At 43.7% G+C, this 24884-nt stretch overlaps 2 protein-coding genes across 4 annotated transcripts in view; one reads left to right on the forward strand and one right to left on the reverse strand.

The window, feature by feature from the left end:
- Positions 1-24884, reverse strand: part of ACSM5 (acyl-CoA synthetase medium chain family member 5) — a 116848-nt gene that overhangs the window by 20803 nt on the left and 71161 nt on the right. For 2 of the 3 annotated variants that reach the window (XM_078440479.1, XM_060648663.2), the window contains exons 4-5: positions 2575-2793; positions 253-463 (exon numbers count right to left, since the gene is read on the reverse strand). In XM_078440479.1, coding sequence (XP_078296605.1) covers positions 253-463; positions 2575-2793 — 430 coding nt within the window. Of the gene's footprint in view, positions 1-252; positions 464-2574; positions 2794-5180; positions 5499-24884 lie in introns of those variants that run through there. The other variant, XM_060648665.2, reaches the window with a different exon arrangement.
- PDILT (protein disulfide isomerase like, testis expressed) overlaps positions 8713-24884 on the forward strand; it is a 42966-nt gene continuing 26794 nt past the window's right edge. Inside the window, exons 1-2 of the mRNA XM_060648669.2 lie at positions 8713-8953; positions 16830-17033. Coding sequence (XP_060504652.2) covers positions 16832-17033 — 202 coding nt within the window. The 5' untranslated portion in view covers positions 8713-8953; positions 16830-16831. The remainder of the gene's footprint in view (positions 8954-16829; positions 17034-24884) is intronic.

Consider the following 24884-nt stretch of genomic DNA (forward strand, 5'->3'; position numbering starts at 1 on the left):
TTTGATGAGCCATGTGAGCTCTGCTATCCGGCAGTCACTAGTGCTCCCTACCGCCACACACCGACCTGCTTTCCTCAATTACATTACTACCTGGCCCCCGTGCTCAATCAAGTTTGTGACTGTTAGGCAAAGGGGAAGTAAACAAAACTCCACGTAAAGTTCACTTTGCTCCATCTCCCAAACCATGTGGACTCTGCAAAACTCTGGTAGGTGTGTCGGCCCCAAGTGGTAGCCTCAGCCCTGCTCACTGACCTGTCCGTATACATGCCACGCTGACCAGCCACCATTCCGGGAGCCGCGGGAGCACCAGCATCATCCTGTCCCCAGGCTGAAGGCTACACGTGTCCCTCAGCACATTCGCTGCCCTCCTGGACTGCTGCCCCAGCTGCTCAAAGTTCCACTTGACTTCTGCTCCCGCACCATTGACCCACCAGAATGCAGGGATCGGGGGCCTGTGTCCAGCCTAGATGGCAGTGTAGGCAGAAAAGAAAAGGAAAACATTTGTTGATGACTTTTGTTTGCTTGTTACTGTTTTATTTGATTTTGTTGCAATAGTGTTTAAATTCAACACAGTGTTCAACAGTGTTCAAATTCAAAACAATATGGAAAGATGCATTGAGAGGCTTCCTCCCATCCTTATGCCCATCTGTGTTGCTCCTCACTTCACCTGCCTCAATGAGTAACCAGTATTATTAGTTTCTTGCATATCTGTTCAGTGTTTCTTTAGGCAAACATTAAGTATATTCTGTTTTCCATACCACTTTTTTTAATGCAAAAGGCAGCATATGATTCCTACTGTTTTGTGTCCCCTTTTTTTGAGATATAATTCTCATACCATAAACTTCACTATTCTGAAGTGCACAATTCAGTGGTTTTTAGTATATTCCCAAAGTGCTGTAATCATTGCCACTATCTAATTCCAGAACATTTTCATCATCCCAAAAAGAAACACTGTACAGATTAGCAGTCACTTCCTATTCTCCCCTCTCCCCAGCCCTTGGCAACCACTCATCTACTCTGTCTCTATGGATTTGCCTGTTTTGGATATTTCATATGGATGGAATCATAATATGTGCCAGCACCACTAGTTGGAAAGATTATTCTTTCCCCACTGAATTTCCTTGGCACTTGTGTTGAAAATCAACTGACCATAGATTTATGGGTTTATTTCTGGACTCTCAATTCTATTCCATCCATCCATCCAGATCTATCCCTATACCAGTGTTACACTGTCTTTTTTTTTTCTCACACAGGAAAAAAAAATACAGTTATTACTATAACTCTGTAGCAGGTTTGAGTCCTCCAGGGTTGTATTTCTTTTTCAAGGCTGCTGAGGTTATTAAGGGTCCCTTGTGTTTCCACATCAATTTTTGGAGAAGATTTCAGCAAAGAAGTCCCCTGGGATTTTGATAAAGATTACATTGAGTATCTAGATTAATTAGAGATGTGTTATCATTTTTTTGAAACATTATACTTTCTGCTTCAAGGGCAATTAAGTTTAAAAAACGTACAATTCAACTTTAAAAAGTCAGACTTCAGGTAATCTGCTAAGTGCATACATAACGTAGAGGGTAACATTTTCTGGCAGTCCTTGTTTCCCTAAAGTTGGAGTTCATCAGATGTGTTTTAAAATTCTCCCAAAATTGTCACGAGGCACACGTTATTTTTACATAATGAAGTAATATCTCAGGGGAATTCTTACGGAGATTCATCTGAATCTTTAATGAGTGTTTCTTTAAGAAACACTCCCTGATCTATTCCAGCCTTTGGTAAGTCTCCAGAATTTTAAAAAGTAGATTCTGACAATTTTCCCAAGGTTTTTCATTGCTGTTGCTTTTATAGAGGATAAAATTATAGCAAATCCTGATTCCACCATTTTTGCTGATGTAACCCTGTTTGTATTTATCATTGAGAGAAATCTTCTAAGGACAATGCCAGGTTGGAAAAAGAGCTCAGACTTTGTAGACAGAAACAGGCCCCGGCTCCATCTTCTACATATGTTTCCCAGGTGGCAGATGGTATGACTCCCATTTGATACATGCGAAAACTAAAGATGAAAAAAAATGGGTGAAAAAAATCCAAAGAGCTTGGTGCATTTATCCAAGGTCACACTTCAAGTGGATGAACCATGTCTATCTAACTGCAACCACCTTCATACTTTACTATACCCACAAAAAGTATACTTTTAGTGAATCCATTAATGGTGTTAGTTCCCTCATTGTTTTTCTTTAAACAAGCTCTTCTTAAAGTTAACATAAACAAATTGCTTTGAGATAGTTTATATTCTCCTGCTCTAAATACAAAGTTAGCACCTTTAACATAAATAAAAAGCGAACTATAACATGCAGACAGAGGCACAACAGACACATAAGGAAGGGAAAATAAAGAAGGAAGTATATGAACACAAACACAAAAAGAAATCCAGATAATCAGTTCCTAAAACAGTTTAAATTTTAGGACTTGCAAAACTCCTAGGTCAAAATGTCCACCTATCTTGTAGCTCTGAGTCACAGTGGGGTTCCAGAGGGCAGACTTTGATGCCCAGGCTGGACACTAGGACACAGTGCGCCTCACCTTTTCTAGCTGGCTCCACATGTCCAGTACATCGTGAGCAAAGTTGAAGTACTCAGGCACTGGCTGCCTCCCCAGGCTGATTGCTTCCCAGGTGGCCACAATGTCCTGAGGGTCAAGTAGAGGTGGTGGTTGTCCATGAGGCCCGCAGAATCCCCGCGCACTTCTCAGCACCTTGAGGACTCGTCCTCTTAGCCATGGCATCATGTTATTGCTTCTGGTCTGTCACCAAAGAGAAGAGATAGAGCATCATGCTGAATTCTGGGCTTTGTGGACAGACTGAGCTTGAGAAGAAACCTGTGGTCAGCCCTGATGGTGACTACAGTGCACACCGACCTGTAAACAGAGTCTTGGAACTCAGTCTTAGTACCACCATGTGATTTTGGCCATTTTTTTCTGAGTCTGAGGTCCATCTCTTCCACCTCTCACCGCCTGTGGACCTCTGGGGGTCTGAGGTCAGTAACTCAGAACCCACTTCCCAAGACTTCCCAAGCCCACTTTCCCAAGATAAACCCTGAACTAGCTGACAAAGACAAGAAAAGCTTTAGAGCAACACTGCACAATAGAAATATATTGTGAGCTACACCTGTAATGTACAATTTTCTAGTAGCTTCATTCAAAAACATAAAAAGAAAGGGGTGAAATGAATTACAATAATATTTTATTTAATCCATGTGAAAGGTGAAATAAGATGGGGTCATTATGTCAAGGGGTTTTAAAATGAGTCTGGAGGCCATTCAGGAGGTGGGCCTTAACGTTCACACCTCACCAGTGGAACCATGAACTTTTGAACTGGGCCAAACCACAAATATTCCAAGGACTCAGCCTGAATACCTGTTACAGTAAGAGACTTTGTTTAGCCTTAGCAATCAATTATATTCAGTCAAGATCAGTTTTCTTCCGCCAACATCAATCAAAATTCGTTGTAAGCAATATATAGAAGCATTCCCTTTTGTCTTTAAAAATCCTTGCCTGTTGCTCCCTGGAGTGGGGGTGGGGCACTATTTGGGTTCCAGCCCTAATCTGTGTTCTCTGAATTGTAATTCTGAGACACCAAATAAACTTTTTTTTTTTTTTTTTTTTTTTCAACGTTTATTTATTTTTGGGACAGAGAGAGACAGAGCATGAACGGGGGAGGGACAGAGAGAGAGGGAGACACAGAATCGGAAACAGGCTCCAGGCTCTGAGCCATCAGCCCAGAGCCTGACGCGGGGCTCGAACTCACGGACCGTGAGATCGTGACCTGGCTGAAGTCGGACGCTTAACCGACTGCGCCACCCAGGCGCCCCAAACTTTTTTTTTTTTTAGCTTTGCTCTTTTTTTTGGTCAACACCAGCTGTATCCTATAATTTCAACATGTAATCAATGTAAAAAGAAATTACTAAAGAGATAATTTACATTTTTGGGGGGTGGAGGTGGAGGATTGTAAATCCTCACAATCCAGTATGTATTTTACACTTACAAACACCCCTCACTTTGTACAAGCCACATTTCAAGGGCTCAACAGCTGCAAGTGGCTGTGGCTACCATATTGGACAGGGCAATTTTCAGTGTCTTGCTACTCAAAGTCGGTCTATGGGACAGCAGCATCAGCACTCCTGGGAGCTTGGGACAACTGCAGAACCATAGACTGCACCCTAGACATGTGGAATTAGACTCTGCACTTAAAGGGAGCCCGAGTGAGGTGTGTGCACTTGGAAGTTTAAGAAGCAGTGGCCTAGAGGCTGCATCCCCAGATGCAGTTTCTTTCCACCAAATTCCTTTTGGTCATTATAATAGTAACAGAATATGGTAATGTAGCTGCCAGAGACTAAAAGTTTGAGCTTCCCACCCCCAGATTCTTTTATTAAGTTCTAACCTCCAATGTGATGGTAGCAGGAGGTGGGGGCCTTTGGGAGGTGATTAGGTCCTGAGACCCCAGAGAGCTGGCTTGCCCCTTCTGCTTGTTGAGGAGAATGCAGACCCACTTTGCCAGACCCGCTTTGTCAGACCTGCCTGGTCTGTGAACCAGGAAGGGGGCTCTCACCACACTTGGAATCTGACTGCTGCACTTTGATCTTGGACTTCCCAGTCCCCAGAACCATGAGAAATAAATGTTGTTTGAACCACAGCTGCCAAAGAGACTAAGACAATAACCAACAATAATAATGTATCACAATTCCAAGAAGAATGATTATAATTGCCATCTACAGAAGACTTACTGTGTACCAAGCAAGCATTTGGAAGGCGCTTTGTAGATGTTATTTCCTTAAATCCTTACAACTCTAGGATCTAACTGTTCTTTTCTCTGTTTTACAGATAAAGAAAGTGAGGCTTAGAGATGACAGACAAGTGACTTGCAGGTCTCAACTCCCAGAGATGCCCAGGCCCCAGCCTCTGTTGTGGCCGCCAGCCCTGGGGCCTCAGACTCCCCTCCTCTGACCCTCTCCCCCCATTCCTCAGCTCTCCTGAACTCTACCCCAAGCCTTTTCCTCTGCCTCCCACACCTGGATTCCTCTACCCCTTGACAGCTGGAATTACAGTTCCCAGGCCTCCTTTCCCAGGGCACAAGGCCATTTCAGGCAGGCCTCTTCTGATACCTGTCCTTGAAAGATTTCTCTCTATAGTACCTTGCTCTTGAACCCAAGAAATGCAAAAGGGCTTCGGTGTTCTGCTGCAGCTGAATACAGGCTTTAATGCCTATAAACATTCAGGTTCCTCCAGGACTGCTGGAGAAGGCAATCTGCTGACTCAGCCTCCCACAGGGAAGTTTGGCCCCAGATGCAGCCAAGAGAGAGCAGAGCCTGAAGCCAGCAGAGGACAAGGTAACTTCAACTGGCCAGCAAGCTTGAAGCCTGTGAGTGTGGCTCCACCAACAAGTTTTTCTCAGAGCTCGCAGGGCTGGGAGATTAAACTCTAGCTCTGGTGGAACGTCTTCCCTGAAAATTCAGGTCACCACATCATCTGAAAAGAGAACAGGAACTTTATTATGTTTTAGCAGAAAGAATACAATAGTGACAATAATATAAGTCAAACCATGTTCCTTTTCTGCTCCAAACCCTCCAAAGCACAGAGACAAGAAAGTACATCAGTAGTTGCCTGGGGCTGGGTATGTGAACAGGGAATGACTACAAATGGACACAAGGGATGTCTTTGAGGTGATAGAAATTTTTTATATCGGACTGTGATCACGGCTGCACAAATCTGTAAATGACTAAAAATAATACCAATAGTAACAATGGCATACTTGAATGAATTTTATGGTATGTAAAATTAAATCTAAAAAAAAGAAAAAAAAAAGCTTTTTTTTGTTTTGTGTTGTTTTGAAACCTCCTGTGTCTCCCTGTCTGGCTTGAAGTCCAAGTCAAAGTCCTGCCAGCAGCTGCAAGGCCCCACATGATTTCCTGGCTCTACCCTCCAGCTCCCTGCTAGCTCTGTTCCAGCCACACTGGCCTGCCTGCCCTTTGTTCTCCCTGCTGCTGGTTAACTGGATCTCTGAGAACAAGAGCAAAAAACATCTTGTCTCATAGTGTTTGCCAATATCTGTGGTTAAATATTCCCACCATGGCCAATTTCAATCAACCAAAGTTTTAAAAACCGGCTTGCAAAGTTCCTGATTATTAACTGTCTCTGGCACACCCCTGAGAGCTGGCTCCAGCCCTGCTTCCTTCCTTGTGCTCACTGGCTTCTCTGCCACGAATTTCCTTTCACAGGGTTCACTCACTGTCTCACCACTTACACACAGGCCCCTGCTCAGCATGCCTTCTGCCACGGCCCTAACCCCAACTGGAACCTTCTCCCATCTGACACTTCCCACCTTCCTTCTCTGCTTGATTTTCCTTCTTAGTGTTTATCACTTTCTTTTTTAAATGTTTTTTTTTTAATGTTTATTTATTTCTGAGAGAGTGAGCGCGCGCGCAAATCGGGGAGGGGCAGGAGGGAGGCACAGAATCCCAAGCAGACTCCAGGTTCAAAGCTGTTAGCACAGAGCTGGACATGGGGCTCAAACCCGTGAACCATGAGATCATGACCTGAGCTGAAGTTGGCCACTCAACTGACCAAACCACCCAGGCGCCCCAGTGTTTATCACTTTCTAACATTCGATGTATTTTATAAAAAACATTTTTTTCCAGTTTTAATACGAAATGATTGACAGATAAAATTCTATATATTTAAGGTATGTGGCATATGCATTACATAAATGGTTACTACAGTTAAGCTAATTAATACAGCCATCACTTCACCTACCTGCCATTCAATATTTTCTACTCATTCACTTTTGCTGTCTGTCCCCTCCCCCAACCCACACATGCACACTAGAATATCAACTCCACCAGAACATGGATTTTAGATGTTCAGCCATTTCCTCAGGACTTATAACAGTGCCCTGCCACACTTTAAGAGTTTAATAAATACTTGTTGAGTCAATGAAGAGTAAATGAGAATTAACATTTAGTGAACATTTTTCGTCTGCCAGTCATTGCTATGTGCAGCAAGTACAAATTGACCTCTGATGTTCTCTGACCTCAGATCACCTTTCTTCCTTAGCACTAGAAGTGGTTCAAAGTCCTTCCGATGGAAAAGGGGCTATGAGTGCCTCCTGGAGAGGATGCTTAGGCGCCAGCTGCCTTGCTTTGCAGTGGTTAGCATCACACTGGGTGTTCATCCTCCACTGTGTTTTGTTCCCTGAGGCTCTGGCTTATTTCCTGGCCAGGCTGCTGTTGCCCCTTCCCATGGAGGCAGCTCCTCTTCCTCCCTGCCAAGCATGGCCATAGCAAATCATCTCTTTGACCTTCAAATTCCACTTCCTCAGTGCCTAGGCCTCTCATGGGTCCCAGGCAACTGCTCTTATCTGCAAATCTGTAGCCAGATCTAAAGATACATTCTCTAGTCTCAGGAAGGTGGATGGTCAGATGACCTGCTTTTCAGAGGACCTGAAGTCAATTTCACTGCTATCTATCAGTATTTGATAAGAATCCAGCCACACAGAACTGGAGGCTACAAACTCTGACAATAATTCTGCTGCTACTGCTAATAATAACTGCCTTTCATTTAGTCATTCAACAAACATCTTTAAGCACCTATTAGCTGCTAGGCAAAGTAAAGTATAAGGAATTTAAAAGGTGATTACTACTGTGATGAAAACTAAAGCCTAGAAAGAGACAGAAAGTACCTAAGAGGATTGGGGAGGTTAACGGTTTTAAACAAAGTGATGGGGAAAAGGCCCAGGCTGAGAAAGTGATGTTTGAGCAAAGACTTACAGGAGATAAGACAGTAAACCTGGGTGAAGAGCCGACTATAGAAGAAACTGATATGGGAAACAAAGGCAGAAGGAAATGGCAGATAAAACTGAATTTCCTTATAACCTGCAGCCTGTTGACAAATACTTAAGGCAGGCAGAGTAAAAGTTTCTCAGGGAACTCCCTGCTGTCTTAATGCTAATGCTTTGCTGGAGGGAAAAACAACCTTAGGGTGACAGTAGCTAGGCCTCCAGTATCCTGGGAGTCTTCTTTAGCATATGAACTCCCAAGTATATAACCAGTCTATCCACAGGGTCCTGGGCAGCTCTTTCTGCCCAAGGGTTTTGTCCCCTGGCTTTAATACAATCACCTTTTTGCACCAAAGACATCTTCAAGAATTCTTTCCTGGCTGTCAGCTCCAAACCCCATGAACCCCCCATCACCCCAAAACCTCATCAGAAACCACGAGTGCCCCTGAGGCGGGAGAGTGACTGTCATATTGGAGGAGCAACAAGAAGGCCAGTGTGGCTACAGCAGGGAGTGGGAGAGAGGCTAGGAGAGGAGACAAGGGCCAGCTTTCTGCCCTCCAGGTCCCTTGCAGCTCAGTTTGGCCAGTCAGCTCCGTTAACCCTTCCAACAGCTCTGTGAGTTCTATGCCATTTTACACATGACAAAACTGAGCCTCAGAAAGGGTGAGCGACATGCCCAAGGCCACCCAGCTATTCAGGGACAGAGCTGGGATTCCAATTCCAATGTTTAGACACTTCTGTGCCACCCTGTGCCACTCTTGGCCGGGATGTATTTTGTTTCTGGTGCTCCCTGTGACCTCCAGCCCCACCCCTGTGCTTGGGCAAGCTCCTCTCAGCAAGGGCAGGGCCTTCTTACCCAACAATGGCCATTCTTTTCCAGGGCCACCCTGGTCTCCAGAACCCCAGAATGTGGAACACTGCTGCTCAGGCTGCTGTGGTTCCTGTGTGTCTGGGAAGGGTCTTCATTTCTGCCTCTGGATTTCTTTAGGAAACTCGGCGGCCTCCGGGTCCTACTCTGTCACAAAGGGAAACCAGGAGTCTGTTCTTCAGGCCACGACTTCCCTCCTCAAGTGCCCCGGAGTTTGCTGCCCCACCTCGGCCTAGTGGGCCTGCATGTAACCAGACTTCCTACAGGTATGGGCTTGAATGAAATGGCAATTCTGATGGATGGGTCCTGCCCTGGCCACATTCCTTCTGCCAGGATGATTAAAATTTAAGTGTGGTTTACTGCGAAGATGGCTACACATTAGTATCACCTAAAGAAACTCACCGCACCCCATACAGACCAATGAAATTACACCTAGTATATTTGGGTTCAAACATCAGTATTTTCTTGAGGTTCCCCAAGAGATTCTAATGGGTGGTAATGGTTGAGAATCACTGAAATACACTGTGGGGTTTATGTGAGAATTAAATTAGATCATTTGTTTATTCATTCATTAAAAAACATTCACTGAGTTCCAGATCTGGACAAGGCACTGTTCTAGGAGGTGGGAAAACAGCTGTGAACAAAGGCACTTACAGGAAAAAGTTTAGAAATATAAACTGTGGAGCCCCTGGATGGCTCAGTGGGTTAATCGTCCAACTTCAGCTCAGGTCATCACCTCACAGTTAGTGAGTTCAAGCCCCATGTCGGGCTCTGTGCTGACAGCTCAGAGCCTGGAGCCTGTTTCGGAGTCTGTGTCTCCCTCTCTCTCTCTCTGTCCCTCCCCTGCTCATGCTCTGTCTCTGTCTCTCAAAAATGAATAAATGTTAAAAAAAATTTTTTTTAATAAAAAAATAAAGCACGTACACTCAGAAATAATAATACAGGATTTGAAGCAAATGGGGGTGATGTGGCCGAGAATGCTGGAGGCAAAGGTAGTGGGGAGACAGAGTGGCCTGGGAAGACCCCCCTCAGAGGAGCTGGTGTTAGGGACCTGAATAACCAAAAAAGGTTACAGATCAGGAAAAGGGTGTTCCAGGCAGAGGCAAAGGTCCCAGGCAGTGTCTGCCTTAGGAGAGAGAAGGAACCGGCCTGGCTGACATGCTGACATAGGAGGGAGAGCACAGGGCTGAGGTCACAGGAAACAGGATGATGGAGTCCTGAGACACCACCATATTGGATGTGATGGCAGGCCCCTGGCTTCTCCATAAGACAGTGATGTGATCTAAGCTGTGTTTTAGAAGGAAATCTCTAAATTCTGTGTGATGAATGGATTGGGAGGAGAGCAAAAAGAATATAAGTAGAGAGGAGGCCACTGCTCCAGCTGGACCAGAGACGATGCTGGCTGGGACAGGAGGCTCTCAGTGTTGGAGACCAGGGACATTTAGTGCTCAGAGCAGTGGTAACTGGTAGCAAGGCCCTCTGCATTAAATACTCTTATTCTTATTTATTCTTATTCATAAGAGTTTTCTATGATGGCACTCCTCCCTGTGTGGGGGTGGAGGGTAGAGGCTGGATCTAGGCTTGGAATTGGCTGTGGCTGGGGCTGAGAGTTCCCCAGAGGGACACAGAGGAGCCACCAGGATTATCAGGCCAGAGCGGTGGGTGCAGGGAGAACTGGGGTTCTGGACAGGAGCAGGGGTCTGGGTGGGGTTGAGGGTACAGTGTCAGGGGTTGAGTCACAATGGGGTCCAGAGTTTGAGGAGGAGCTCTGTGATGAATCAAGGCTGAGCTGTGGTCAGAGAGGGTCACAGGAAAGAGTAAAGGGTGTGGTGTGGAAGGTGGAAGGTGGGGGAAGAGAAAGAGAAACGGGGCGAGGGGAGACAGAGACACACACACACACACACACACACACACACACACACACACACAACCTGCCCCCATCCCACTCTTTTCCTGGAAATGTGTACAGTTCACTTTTTTGCTCCCTTCAGTTGCTAAACAAACTTCAACTGAGTAAATTTTAAAGATCTTATTGGCTTTATTCAATGATTAATGAATCAGGCAGTATTCCAAGTAGCAGATGTTTGTTTGCTTTCATGTTTATTTATTTATTTTGAGAGAGAGAGAGCATTCATGAGCACAAGCGGCGGGAGGATTAGAGAGAGAGGGAGAGAGAGAATCCCAAGTAGGCTCCCCTCTGGCAGCACAGAACCCACCTGGAGGCTCGATCCCATGAACCATGAGATCATGACCTGAGCTGAAATCAAAAGTCAGACACTTAATGGACTGAGCCACCCAGGCACCTCTTTGCTGGTTTCTTTTTTTTTTTTTTTTTTTTTTACAAGTATTCCTCAGCTTTGTTATTTGTATATTTGTTTATTCTTACTGAAATGTAATTAACCTACAGTATTATATTAGTGTCTTGTGTGCAATACGATTCAACATTTCTATGCATTACTCAGAGCTCATCACAATAAGTGTACCCTTAATCCCCTTCATCTGTTTCACCCATCCACCCACCCACCTCCCCTCTGGTAAACACCAGTTTGTTCCCTGTATTTAAGATTCTGTTTTTTTGTTTGTCTCTTTTTTTTTCTTTGTTTATTCATTTGTTTTGTTTCTTAAATTCCACATATGAATGAAATCATATGGTGTTTGTCTTTGTCTTACTTATTTCATTTAGCATTATACTCTCTAGGTGTATCCATTGCAAATGGCAAGATTTCATTCTTTTTTTATGGCTGAATAATATTCTGTTGTATGTATACACCACATCTTCTTTACCCATTCATCTATGGATGTACACGTAGGTTGCTTTCATCTCTTGGCTATTGTAAATAATGCTATAATAAACATAGTGTTACTTTATTTTTTCAGATCAGTGTTTTTGTTTTCTTTGGGTAAATATCCATCAGTGGCATTACTGGATCATATGGTAATTTCAGTTTTAATTTTTTGAGAAAACTCCACCCTGTTTTCCACATTGGCTGCATTCCTACCACACAGGATTCCTATCCACACAGTTTGCATTCCTACCAATAGTGCAAGAGGATTTCTTTTTCTCCACATCCTTGCCAACACTTGTTATTTCCTGTCTTTTTGAGTCTAACCATTCTGACAGGTATGAGGTGGTATCTCATCATGGTTTTGATTTGCATTTCCTTGGCAGTGAGTGATATTGAGCATCTTTCCATGTGTCTTCTGGCCATTAACATGCAGGAATACTCTTGTCAAAGGTCTTTGGGGGAGCCCACCATAGCCCTGATCAGCCTGGCCTGCACTCCGATGCTCTGCCATCCACTCAGGCCAAATGACTCGCTTTGGTCGATTTCATTTGACTGCGTGGTTCTCTTTTTTTTTTTTTTAACGTTTCTTTTTGAGAGAGAGAGAGTGTGTGAGCAGGGGAGGGGCAAAGAAAGAGAGGGAGACACAGAATCCAAAGCAGGCTCCAGGCTCCATGCTGTCAGCACAGAGCCTGATGCAGGGCTCAAACCCACGAACCTCAGGATCATGACCTGATCCAAAGTCAGGCACTTAACCAACTGAGCCACCCAGATGCCCCGGTCGCATGGTTCTCAACCTACAGATTGCAAGACAGAATTATCTGTGACTATCAATGCAACACGTGGATCTCATTTGGACCCCAATTCAATCAAACTTTAAATTATGAGATAACTGGGTTAATTTTCACACTGTTTGGATATTTGATAAGAAGTTATTGTTCATTCTGTTAAGTAGGATAATAGTATTGTGGTTATGTTTTATTTTTAAAAAAATACCTTTTAACGATTCATAGTTCATTATTTATGGATGAAATAATGTTAAGATATGGGACTAGCTTCAAAACAGTTCAGGGCAGGAAGTGATAAGAATGTAAACAAGATTGGTAGTGACAGTAAACCTAGTTGAATGATGCTGGAGGCACACCAACCAGTCTACTTTTGCATATATTCAAAATTTTCCAAATAGAAAGTTAAAAATAAAAGAATCATTTGGGGAGCTTTTAAAACATACAGATATCTGGGCACTACTCTAGTGATTCTGAATTAGTTGGTCTGGGTGGAGGCCTAGCATAAGTACTGTTTAAACAGCTCCATGTGAATTTCAGGATAAGAAGTGCTAATGGAGCACAGGTTCTTTATCATATGCCCACAACTACCTTGGGAGGCAGGCACTACTCACTCATTCTACAGATGGAGATGCTAAGCTCTAATAGGGGACTTACAAATCTGAGGAGTCCAAGATCTAAGGTGTGAGTGAAGTGTAGGGGCATGGGCAGCATGGTGATTTAGATGCTAAGTTTGAGAACTTTTCAGGCAGAGAGGCAGATAATAAATACTTTTGGTGTCATTGGCCACATACAGTCTCTGTTGCAACTACTGAACTTGGCCATTATAGTTAAAGCAGCCAGACAATAGCAAAAGAATGGATGTGGCTGTGATCCAATAACACTGAATTTACAAGAACAGGCAGGGAGTCAGTTTGCTGAACGTTGGTTTACACCACAGGCATTGGGCTTAGATGTACCTGAGCCCACGTGCTCCTTCATCTACCTGTTGGGTGGTTTTGTATGAGTCTCCACCTTGGTGAAGGGGGCATCATAACTGTACCTACCTCATAGACATGCTGTAAGGGCTACCAAGATGGTGAAGGCAAAGCTCAAATACTAGCTTAATACATAATGATGTTACTTAGTATTATGGGCTAGCCTGGTACCGGGTACTGGGGCTGCAATGGTCAGCAAAGAGTCAGGGTTGGGGTTTCAGTGCAAAGGAGAAACAGGGTAGGGTCCCTGTGATACTGTGATTTGTAAGTGTTACACAAAATTCAGCCTAGGAAATTTGAAGATCTAATTGGTTTTATTAAGCAATTCATGACTCAGGCAGCATCCAATCTAGCAAGTAGAGAGATGCTCCCAGGGGTTGTACAAAATGGAAAGTTTTTATAGGCAGGAGAATGGGGCAACATGTTATTAGCCAACAAATGAAAGGATTGTTTCAGGCCAGAGCATCTTTTGTTGGGAAGGGAAAAGCATGTTTTTTTGTTGTTTCTGTTGTTTTTGTTTTTTTTAATCATGCAGATTATCTTACTACTGCTGATCAGGAAATTTCAGGTTGACTTTTAAAAGGCCACATTCCTATGTATACAATGTATACAATGGAATATTACCCAGCCATCAAAAAGAATGAAATCTTGCCATTTGTAACTACTTGGACGGAGCTAGAGTGTAATATGCTAAGCAAAATAAGTCAGTCAAAGACAAATACCATATAATCTCACTCATATGTGGAATTTAAGAAACAAAACAGATGAACATGTGGGAAGGAGAAAAAAAGAGAGAGAAGGAAACAAACCGTGAGAGACTCTTAAAGATAGAGTACAAACTGGGTGTTGATGGAGGGAGGTGGGTGGGGGATGGGCTAGATGGGGGATAGGTACTAAGGAGGGCACTTGTTATGACGAGCACTGGGTGTTGTATGGAAGTGATGAATCACTGAATTCTGTTCTGAAACCAATGCTGCACTGTATGTTAACTGACTAGAATTCAAATAAAAATTTTAAAGAAAAAAATTACAAATAGAAGGTCACATTCCTGGGGTAGGTTGAAACTGCAATTAAGTCTTGCTTCCTATGGGGGGGGGGGTGCAAATTACTCTATTGGGGCTTGTTTTTCTTTTTTAACATAAATATATATATTTGGGCATTCAGATGACCAGATACATTCTGATATTTATTTGGTCTTCATCCATAGTTCCTGGACCAAAACCCTTGGAATTTCCTGAGCAATAAAAGCAAAGGAGCATCTTTTGTTACAACATTTGGTCTCTTGTCTTCAGTTCCTAAAAAAAAATGCTTCCGAGCATAAACCACAGGGTACTCAGAACCCCTTTCTTTAAAAAACAAAACAAACCAAAAAAACCCATTCTTACAATTTGAGTCCTGGCTTGCAAGTGCCTGGTCCCTGCTGTGAGTTTCAAAGGCCTGCTTTGCAACCCCAAATCAAAAATCTGGCTCTGTTCTCTGTTGCAGCCTCAGCCCTCCCCTCCAAGGCAGGACTTGATTGAATGATGGAAGGTACAGGGTATCAGGGTGGGGGAGCCTCAGTTAATGTCTCAAAATATTGTCCACTGCACCCATTTTGCAGTGGGTCACTAGAGAGACAGTATATCATTTTGGTTAGGGGCATGGATTCTGTAGCTAGATTGCCTGGGTCTATGACCTATGAGCTGTGTGACCTTTCTGTGCCTTGTTTTATAGTCATTAAATGAGGATTATAATAATGCTATTCCTACCTCATAGGGTTGTCATAAGAGATGTGATGGCATGGAAGGCACTGGAACAGTGCCTGGCACATGACAAGTATGTTAAGTACCTTTTTACTCATAAAATTTAGAGCTAGAGTTGGTCACATTCTCTATATTTTAGGCCGAAAAATTACATTAGATCTATTTTTTAAAACCCTTCAGAAAGTCTGACAAACCTATTTCCCAGGCAAAAATCATTTATTCATTCTTTCATGTATTTATTCTCACCACTTGTCCATTTTCCTACCATAAATACCAGGCGCTAGGACTACAGCAGTCAACAAAGAAGTTAAAATACTTATAAATTTAATCCGAAGGTGTGACGTAGAATACACCTGCTATAGGTCATTTCCTTTTCTTTCTTTCTTTCTTTTTTTTAAGTTTATTTATTTTGAGAGAAGAGAGAGCATGAGCAGAGCAGGACCAGAGACAGAGAATCTCAAGCAGGTTCTGTGCTGGCAGTGCTGAGTCCAACACAGGGCTCCATCCCACAAACCATGATATAATGTCCTGAGCCAAAACCAAGAGCTGGACGTCTAACTGACTCAATCACCCAGGCACCCACTCCTACCTGCTATAGGTCTTCTTCTTCAAGACACTCAGGTAGTCCACGCTACACAGAGAAATAGCTCTATGCTTGAGGAGTACTTACAAAGATCTGAAGAGGTGATTCTATGCTCTAAATTGTTAGGGAAGACAGGAAGACATAATTAGGGAAAGTGGAACTTACAGAAAGGAAGCTTCTGATCCAGACCATTCTACCATTCTAACAATTAAAAAATGTAGAAAGAAAGAAAGAAAGAAAGAAAGAAAGAAAGAAAGAAAAGGAAAGAAAGAAAATGAAAAAAAAAGGAAAGGAAAAGAAAAAAAGGAAAGGAAAAGAAAAAAAGGAATGTACTTTTATAGGAAAGTACCTAGGATATATTTCACATTATGGAGTAAGAAAATCAGAACACTGAACAATATGCATAGCTGACTCCATTTATGTTTAAAATTATACATTCAAATGTGCATTTATACAGGAATTTTCAATATGTATAAGGATCCATTCCAAACTATTAATAGTAGCTTTCTCAGAGGTGGGACTATGAGAGACATTTTTATTTTCTACTTAACATGTTTTTATTGTATTGCTTGGAATTTTTACAAGTGTGACCTACAATTATGACTTAAAAAAATGTTTATTTATTTATTTTGAGAGAGAGAGAGAGGGAGGCAGAGGGAGAAAGAGAATTCCAAGCTGACTCCATGCTGTCAGCACAGAGCCCAACGAGGGGCTCAATTCCTGGCACCTCATGACGTTTAAAAGAAATATTTACAGTTGAGAAAAATTGTTCAAAAATCAAATGGGATACATGAATGAGAAGCGAGGTCACGAGCTTCCCATTATAAGGGGCATTCAAGCAGGAGCTGGAGGAGTGTGAAGCAGAAGCTGTGATGGGGAATTTACCCCTTATTTCTGGGGTCCAGAGGCTCATCCCAGGACTCTGGAGTGGGACTCATCTCTACAATAGTCTCACCTATTGCCTGGGAAGCCAGTGGGCTCAAATGCTGGCGTGTGATTTGGCTTCGTGGAGCTCTGAGCAGGGTCCTGCTGCTCTGAACTATCCCCGCACAGTTTACGTAGGGGCTGAGGTTAAGCTAACACTTTGCATCTCTTCCAGTGCTACTGCCATGTGTGGGCACTGCTAGGGAGCAGTGGGCCATGTTCAGGCCGTGTTCTCCATAAACAAACTGGCTAGGCGGGGAAGGAGAGTCAGGGAGGGAATGATGACGTGGTGCCCTGCCACCTGTGTTGATAAGGGCTCCTGTTCCTCCTTGTGGCCCTACAAAATAGCCATGGAGCTGCTATGGATCTCCCTGCTGCTGGCTGCCTCTCGCGGCTCCACTGTCCAGGGCTTCCCAGAGGAGGACGTCAAGGAAGCCAGCATCAACATATCCCAGCCTTTGCATATTGTGGAGGAAGGCAACCTGCTGGTGCTAACACCTGCTGGCCTGACCCAGATGCTGAACCAGACCCGCTTCCTCATGGTGCTCTTCCGTGAGTGTCCCCCACTCCTGGGTGATGGGTGATGGGTAGGGTGAGATCTATCTCTTTGCTCCTGGAAGCCAGCAAAGTTTTATATATTGCTGAACAGATGAGAACACATATTATTAACATATTTAAAATTAATATGGATATACTATCATTCCCGATTTCCAGATGAGAATGCTGAGGTCCAGGGATGTTAAGCAATTTGCAAAATACTACGCTTGATTTAGTCTTGATTTGTATGTTGCTCCTCTGTACCACTGAAGGTAAAAAGCCAACTTTTACTCATCAGTGTCTTTATATTCTGAAATTCAACTTTCCCCTCTGTTACGAGGGCAGGAGCATCCCAACCATACTGGATTGTTGTAAAGATTAAATGAGATAATATGTTAAGTGGTTGGAACACAAGCAGAGGGCAATAAATGGTGGCAGCTATGGGCAAGCTCTTGAGCAAAGATTTGCAGACCATCACCTTTATCTGAACTCTGCCTGTCTACTTTTGTTCTTTGGACTGTTGTTCTTCATTTCAGTGGACATTTCTTCTTTTCCCTGGGGCACTGGGCACAGAGCTGTGCTCTTGGGAGGGATTTTCATAACAGCTTTCACATAGTCAGTACTAACTGTGTGCTGGGCACTGTCCTTAGTGCCCTACAAAATGTTAAGTTAGTTGATCTTCACAACAACCCAGCATGGTGGCACCATTTGTCTCCCTATTTTATAGCTGAGGAAACAGAAGCTCAGAGAGGCCAAGCGATTTGCCCAAGGTCACAGAGCTCACAAGTGGGGACTACAAACCCTGTGCCACACCACTTCCCACGTGCAAGGATTGGGAGGATACAGAAAGTAGATGTCAACACTGGATTCCAGAATCCTGCCTCCAAAGCCACTCCTGGGAAATGTCTGGCTGTGTGTCAGTCCCCAAAGACCTGCTGCTGGGCTGTACCTGGCCTGACTAGCATCCAGATTCCCTGAAGCCTGGCAAGGACTCAGGTTCCAGAGCTGGGCAGTGAGGTACAAGTGCTGCCCCTTCTTGGTTTCTGCCCCTTTCCATGCAGCCCCTTCCCCTAAATTCTCTTCTCCTCCTCTTGGTTGCTGCTGTGGCATAGCCCTTTCTCCCTTCTGTCAGTTTGCCTTCCACTAACCCTGATGCCTCACAGGCTTCCTTTTCTCTCCAGTGTGACCAGTGCATGTCCTGGGATGAAGTTCAGTGCTTAGAGGTTCACGGTCCTAGGCTCAAACGCAGGACTCTGCCACTTACTGCTCAGATGACCTTGAGCAGGTGACCTGGATCACTCTGAGCCTCTCTTTACTTGGCTGTGAAATAGGGAATTTAGCAATAGGATATAATTCCTAGTGTGCTTCTCACAGTGCCTAGTGCATAATAAGAGCTTAAGAAATGTTTTGGCTGCCATTCTCTTTATCATTATTATTAGATTCCTCTGCACAAACATGCTAATAATTTCTCCCTTGCAGGTTGCTGTGGTGATGAAAATGGGTTCAAGTATGCAGTCATGAGTGCCTAGTGAGCACCCATTGGGCACAACTATTATTATTGCATTCTGATTCATCCTACTTTTACTCAGCTCTGCTCAGTGCCAGGCCTTGGGTGGGTCCGATGGGAGCCCCAGAGAAAAGAGGCCTTGGTTTCTGCTCTCCGAGACTTTGTAGTTGAATCCATACTCATGCCATTAGAATAGTCTGAACTGTATACACTGAGTGTCTCATGGAGAAGTGACAGCTTGGAATTGTCCTCAGAAATGGTTCTCCAAGCTGTAAACCAGCTGAGCAGCCTCCTCTGGCTTAACTCCTGCATTCTTGCATCCTAGAATGTGCTAGGGTCTCCAGTCCAATTCAAATGCATCTTGAAACTTGAAGGTTGGCCTGAAGTGAGAGAAATCTTCACTATTTGGCCTCCCAGTGATGCCCAGTGATGGGCAATCTTTAGCCAGAGCAGTGGAGTGAACCCTTTGGAATCTATTGTTACTGACATCAGTATTTACCAAAGACCACATGCCAAGCACTGGTAAATCCGAAAGTGTTTTTTGTTGTTGTTGTTGTTGTTGTTGTTTTTTATAACTTGACTCATCCACACACTTTGTCTATAGATGACATCAAGGTTTGGAGTAAAGTACACAAGTTTGGGAGCCAGGCAAGCGTGAGTGTAAAATTCACTGCCATAAACTAGATATGTGGCCTTAGGTACATTTCTTTGTGTCTCACCTACTTTATCTGTGAAGTGGGAATAATGAAAGTGGTAGAGTCATTATAGGGATTGACTAAATATCTATGAAGGATCTGGCACATGGAAAATGCTCAGTAAATGAGTCTTCATCCTCCCGTGGCCCCAAACACATGATCAACTTTCTATCAGTTAGGACTGGGTTCAGCTTCAAGGAATAAAAAAAAAAAAATCTGCTAATGATGACTTAAATCCAAGATTTATCTCATATTCTCATATGTAGACCAGGGATAGGCAATGAATGGCTGTCCTAGCAGCTTCACAGTATCAAGGACCCAGGCTCCTCCTATCTTCTTGCTCCATCGCCCCTGATATATTGTATGTAGCTTGTGGTCACAAGATGGTTGTGGCACTTCTTGCATTGCACTGCACATTTTGCTAGGGAAAAAGAGGGACAGGCAAATAGCAAAAGGACAAAATACATGTCAGCCAAGTATGTTCCTTGAAAAAAACAAAAACAAAAAAAACTTTTTCAAAAGCTCCACCAGTGACTCTTGTTATATCTTATTGGCTAGAACTCTGCCATGGCTATTCCCAAATGAGGAGTCTGAGATGGTGAATATTTTAGGTTTCTGTCCTCAATGGTTCAGGAAGCAAAGAGCTTGGGAATGGCTGATTCACAGTATTTGCCACAAGATCCAAGGTTGTAGGCTAATTTAAGTGTGCCAAACATCTTACTAGTTCTTTGTACATTGTGGCTCGATTTTTAATGCTAGATGAATGAAGTCCTTTAATGAAACGAATTCTAAAAATGATTGCCCACCTTTGTACCCAAACTCTTTCATTGTTCTGATTTTGATTAGATATTTTAAAGATCACTGTGTTCGGGAAAGCTAACTGCTATAACAAATCCCAAATCTAGTTTTGTAAAGGTTGATTTCTTAAATCTTAGTCTCAGGCAGGTCTGCAGAGAAACTTTGCTCCATACAGTCATTCAAGTGCCCAGGGTCCTTCCATCTAGTGACCCAAGCATCCCTTAGGGCCTAGGGTACTCCACTGAATCCTCTGCCTCCAGCCAGGAAATGGATTGAGAGACACAGGACATGCTTCTAGGCCAGGCCAGCCCTGGAAATGGTGCACATCAGTGTTATTCAAAGTGTGGTCTATGGACCAGCAATGCCAGCATCACTTAGGAGCTTGTCAGAATTGCAAAATACCAGGCCTTGCTCCAGACCTACTGAGTCAGAGTCCCAGGTGATTCACATTCATATTACAGGGTGAGAAGCACTGTTTAACACCACTTCTGCCTGCATTCCAATGGCCACAGCTCTGCAAGAGAGGCTGGGAAACAAATTCCAGCAGTATAAATGAAGAGGCAAAAGAAACAGGTTTTCGGGAACCCGTGGCATTATCTGTCTTAATCACATTATGTAAAAGCCTTGAAACGGCTTTTGATCAAATGCAACCTGAAGCTGGGGTGGCTGAGAGGCAGCCGGGTGGTATAAGATCTTCTAGACATTGAACCACCAGGAATAGTTTTCTCTTCTGGGCAGGAATGTCAGCAACTGTTTCCTACATAGGGTTGGCTTTATGGGCTGTTTGGCTCAGGTTAAGTTTCCAAGGACAACTCATTCCCAAATCCAATAGGCGCTTGCCAGTCTTCACCTTCTTTGACCTAGAGTACTCCAATCTGAGACCCAACCTGAGTCCCTTCGCTCCTTGGTGCCCATGAGCCCATTCCCTTCTGGTTCCCTTTGATCTCTCTGGCGCACTTCTCAGTTCTTTATGGCTCCTCTTCTTTCCTGTTATCCTGAAATCAAGGATGTAACAGGCAGCCCATAGACACAAGATGGCCAGCAGGTGGGTTATGTTTGGGCCACACAGTGTTTTAATTTTTTTTTAAACGTTTATATATTTTTGAGAGAGAGGCACAAGTGGGGTTGGGGCAGAGACAGAGAGGGAGACACAAAATCCGAAGCAGGATCTAGGCTCTGAGCTGTCAGCACAGAGCCTGACACAGGGCTCAAACCCACAAACTGTGAGATCATGACCTGAGCTGAAGTCAGAACCTCAACCAACTGAGCCATCCAGGTGCCCCTAGGCCACACAATGTTTTAAAAATCGAGAGATTTCACAATTATAATTGAATTTACATCTGCTTTTAAAGAAATAGAAGATCTGGAGGCACAGGCTCACATTCTTGCAATGTGACAACTGGCTTAAGCTGAGTAGAGATTTTCCTTTTGGATCAGAAAACATGCCTGTTAGTTCGCCACATCTCTATCCAGCCAACCCCACACAGTCACACTCCCTGCCTCACCCCTGTAGCATTTGAGTCTGTGTCACCCCATCTGAAATTCAGGTCCCAGTCTCTTCTTATTTGGTGCGGTCTGAGGGATGTTACTTGAATCAGGAAATTCGGGCATGTGATGGCATCAGCTGCCCTGGGTCCCAGAGCCTCCTCAGCTGGCTTGTGCAGCCACTTCATAGCACCGTGGAACAAAAACACTCTTTTTTGTGCCTTTAACCTTGATAGTTCCCAGAAGGGAAAATGTGATTGTGTCATTTTTGCTTCCATCCAATGTGGAGCATTCCTGATGTGTAAAATTCCATCAAAATAGTTCTGAGACTCTGATCTCCATCTAGCCCAGGCTGTTAATGGTTTCCTTCAACCTTGGCACCAGGGTACATGCTGGGTTTTACTTCGAGCCCATGGAGTAAGATCTTGTAGGGGAGATCCAATATGGGCTATTTGCACAAGCCTGCGAGCAGGGCAGGCATTTCCACTTTGTTGATTGACTCCTCCAGCCGGTTCCCCACATCTCTCATCCACCCCAGAATGTGGGCCAGCACTTACACATCTGTTTTATGGTTCCTTTCAGGGAAGAACTGAGAACCCTGCAGCTCTATTCCACCTGAAGTAGAACTGTAAGCTAATGGTTTGCACAGCTCAGACATCCAAGAAGAAGACCTCTGTCTTTTCTTTTTTGCAGTGGCCCTAATCTCTGATCCTGGACTCTCAATGTTGAGCCATACACTTTGCATGACACAACACACATCTCAACACACATTTACCCTTCCAAAAATGGTGCAGCAGACACAAAAGAAAAGGAAACTGTCCTGCCCACATAAGAATGCAAATCTCTGCCCAAGTGACTGCTCTGTTTTAATCAGGCAGAAGGGAGAGTCCATGGTTCTTCGGGGCTTTAACTGACATCTTATAATTCAGGGATTGACACTGAACCTGGGGCTACAGACAGAGTCAATCAATTTTACATTCCTTAATGACATTTAATGACCACCAATTTGAATACTTTAAACTTAAAGCATTCCCACCAGCAGGTATTTCAAAGCAGTAAACACCAGCAGAGATGTTGTTATCCAAAAGAGACAGTCAAGCTCATTACATCTGAATATTTGACTCCTTCCAATACTCAGTTTAAGTCAAAATGAGTTTTCAAAACCTGGCAGGCCTTCTAAAGTGACCTTTGGAAAATCTAATCCCTTGGGGAAAGTATGATAAACAGTTTTTTCTAGGAATAAATGGCTCTTTACAACAAAATATTTTTCCAATATTGTCCCAGGGACATACTATATAGTAAGTCTCAAATCCTTAGTTGTTGCTCACTTCTTCATCTCTCTGAGGACTCCAGGCTCAAGAGTCAATTGTCAGTAGGACCCTTGCTCTTGCATGTCCCTCACATGTCTCAAATGCCACATGTGTTCAAAACAGGCCTCAGCATCTTTGATTTGCTCCCTACAACTTGCTTTTTCTCATGCCCTGCCTTAACTGATAGCACCACTATCCACCCAATGTCAAAATCATGAATCTCAAGGTCATTCTTGACTCTTCTCTTTTCTCACATCCAACCCATCACCCGCCAGGTCCTGTTAATACCACCTCCTAAAGCCCTCTGCACTCTCCAGATTTCGCATCCCCCTGCCATTGCCTTAGTTCAGGTCACTGTGTTCCCCACCTAAAACACTGCAGTAGCCTTCTCAAGGGTCTCCCTGCCCCCTCCAGTGCTGTCCCTACAGCACACCCAGAGGTATTTTTTTTTTCTGAAATCCAAGTCTGATTGGGTCACTTCCTGATTAAAAACCCTCAGTGATTCTCTAAGACCTCAAACTCCTTAACATGGCTACAGTGTCCTCTGCTTGGTCTAGACTTGGCCAACTTCCCCACTTCATATGAGAGCTATGCTCTAGTCCCTGAATAATTTGTGGTCCTCAGGTAGGCCACACTGGCTCAAGCTTCAGGGCCTTTGCATTTACAATTCCCTGTGCCCGCAGTGTCCTTCTTATACTACCTCATCTGGATTGTGAGGTTTAAGTTCATGAAGCCACCTTCTCAGGAGGCCGTGTCCACCCTTACTCCCACCTACACTGACTGGCAGGCCCTCCCATGCCGACACAATCCTGTGTACTCACCCTTTCATAGCATTTGCTAAACTGTATTGAAATGGCTTTTAAACTTGTGGGCTCTATGGGGGGGCAGAGGCCAAATCTCATTCATCTCTTGATTAGTAACATCTGGCATTGTACATGGTAGGCCTGCATGAAATGTTGAATGAATGAGTGAATGAACTGAACTTGCCTTTGGCCATAATGTTCTGCATGAATGAGGCAAGGAGAGAAGGGTAGGCTACCTTTAGTGGGGAGAGGCCAAAATGAGATTCATCAGGAGCTGTGTCTAGGGTCATTTAGGAAGTGCCTCTAAAGCAGAGATGGCAAGAGTCCTGGGAACAGGTTAGACGATGATAATGATGATGATGAAGATGGCAATATGGATAAAGGATGGTGATGAAGATGAAGAAGATGATGATAATGGCTATTTATTGAGCATATGTATTCCAGGCACTGTACTTGGTCTCACCATCTCCATCTTACATTATGAGGTAAAGACTTCTTAGAAAGGCTGGAAAATTTGTTCAAAGTCATACAATTGATAAGTGGTACAGCCTGGATTTTAGACAAGGTCTGACACCAAATGTACAATCCATCTTACAAAACTGTGCTGTAACTGAAATATTTATTTAGCGACTTACTTATTTTTCATTCATTCATTCATTCATTCATTCATTCATTCAATATTTATCAAATACCTATTATGTGCCAGATAGACTTCTAGGCACAAAACAGATGGACATCCTTGCTTCGTGGCACTTAGGTCCTAAAGAGGGGAGACCCAAGATAAACAAATAAGTAAAAAATATAGTATGTCTTATGGTTAAAAGTGTTATGGAGAAAAACAGAAGAGCAACAGGAAGTGCAAAAAGTTAGTGGAAGTGACGCTGCAAGTTTATTTAGGGTGGTCTGGGAAGGTAAAAATTCAGCAAGGAACTGAAGGCAGGAAGGCAGCAACCCATGCAGATAGCTGGGAGGAGCGCATTTCAGGCAGAGGGAACAGCAAGTGTGAAGGCCCTGGGTGGGAATGTGCCAGGATGGCTAAAGCTGAGGTGCTAAAGAAAGTGGGAGATCAGATCAGAAAGGAAGTACAGTCCTTTAGGGCCTTAAAGGCCATTATGATGGTCAGAGGAATTTGTTGGCTGACCCTTGAGGAACTAAAAGGGACGGATTACCATCCCGAAGTTCCTATCATCTGTGAGCACTTCTATACACTATACTGGCCCTATGGAATGGGAGAGGATTATTCTCAGAATACTTTTCCATGCTTGATC

This window comes from Panthera onca, chromosome E3 (assembly GCF_046562875.1).
Source record: "Panthera onca isolate mPanOnc1 chromosome E3, mPanOnc1 haplotype 2, whole genome shotgun sequence".
NCBI lineage: Eukaryota > Metazoa > Chordata > Mammalia > Carnivora > Felidae > Panthera > Panthera onca.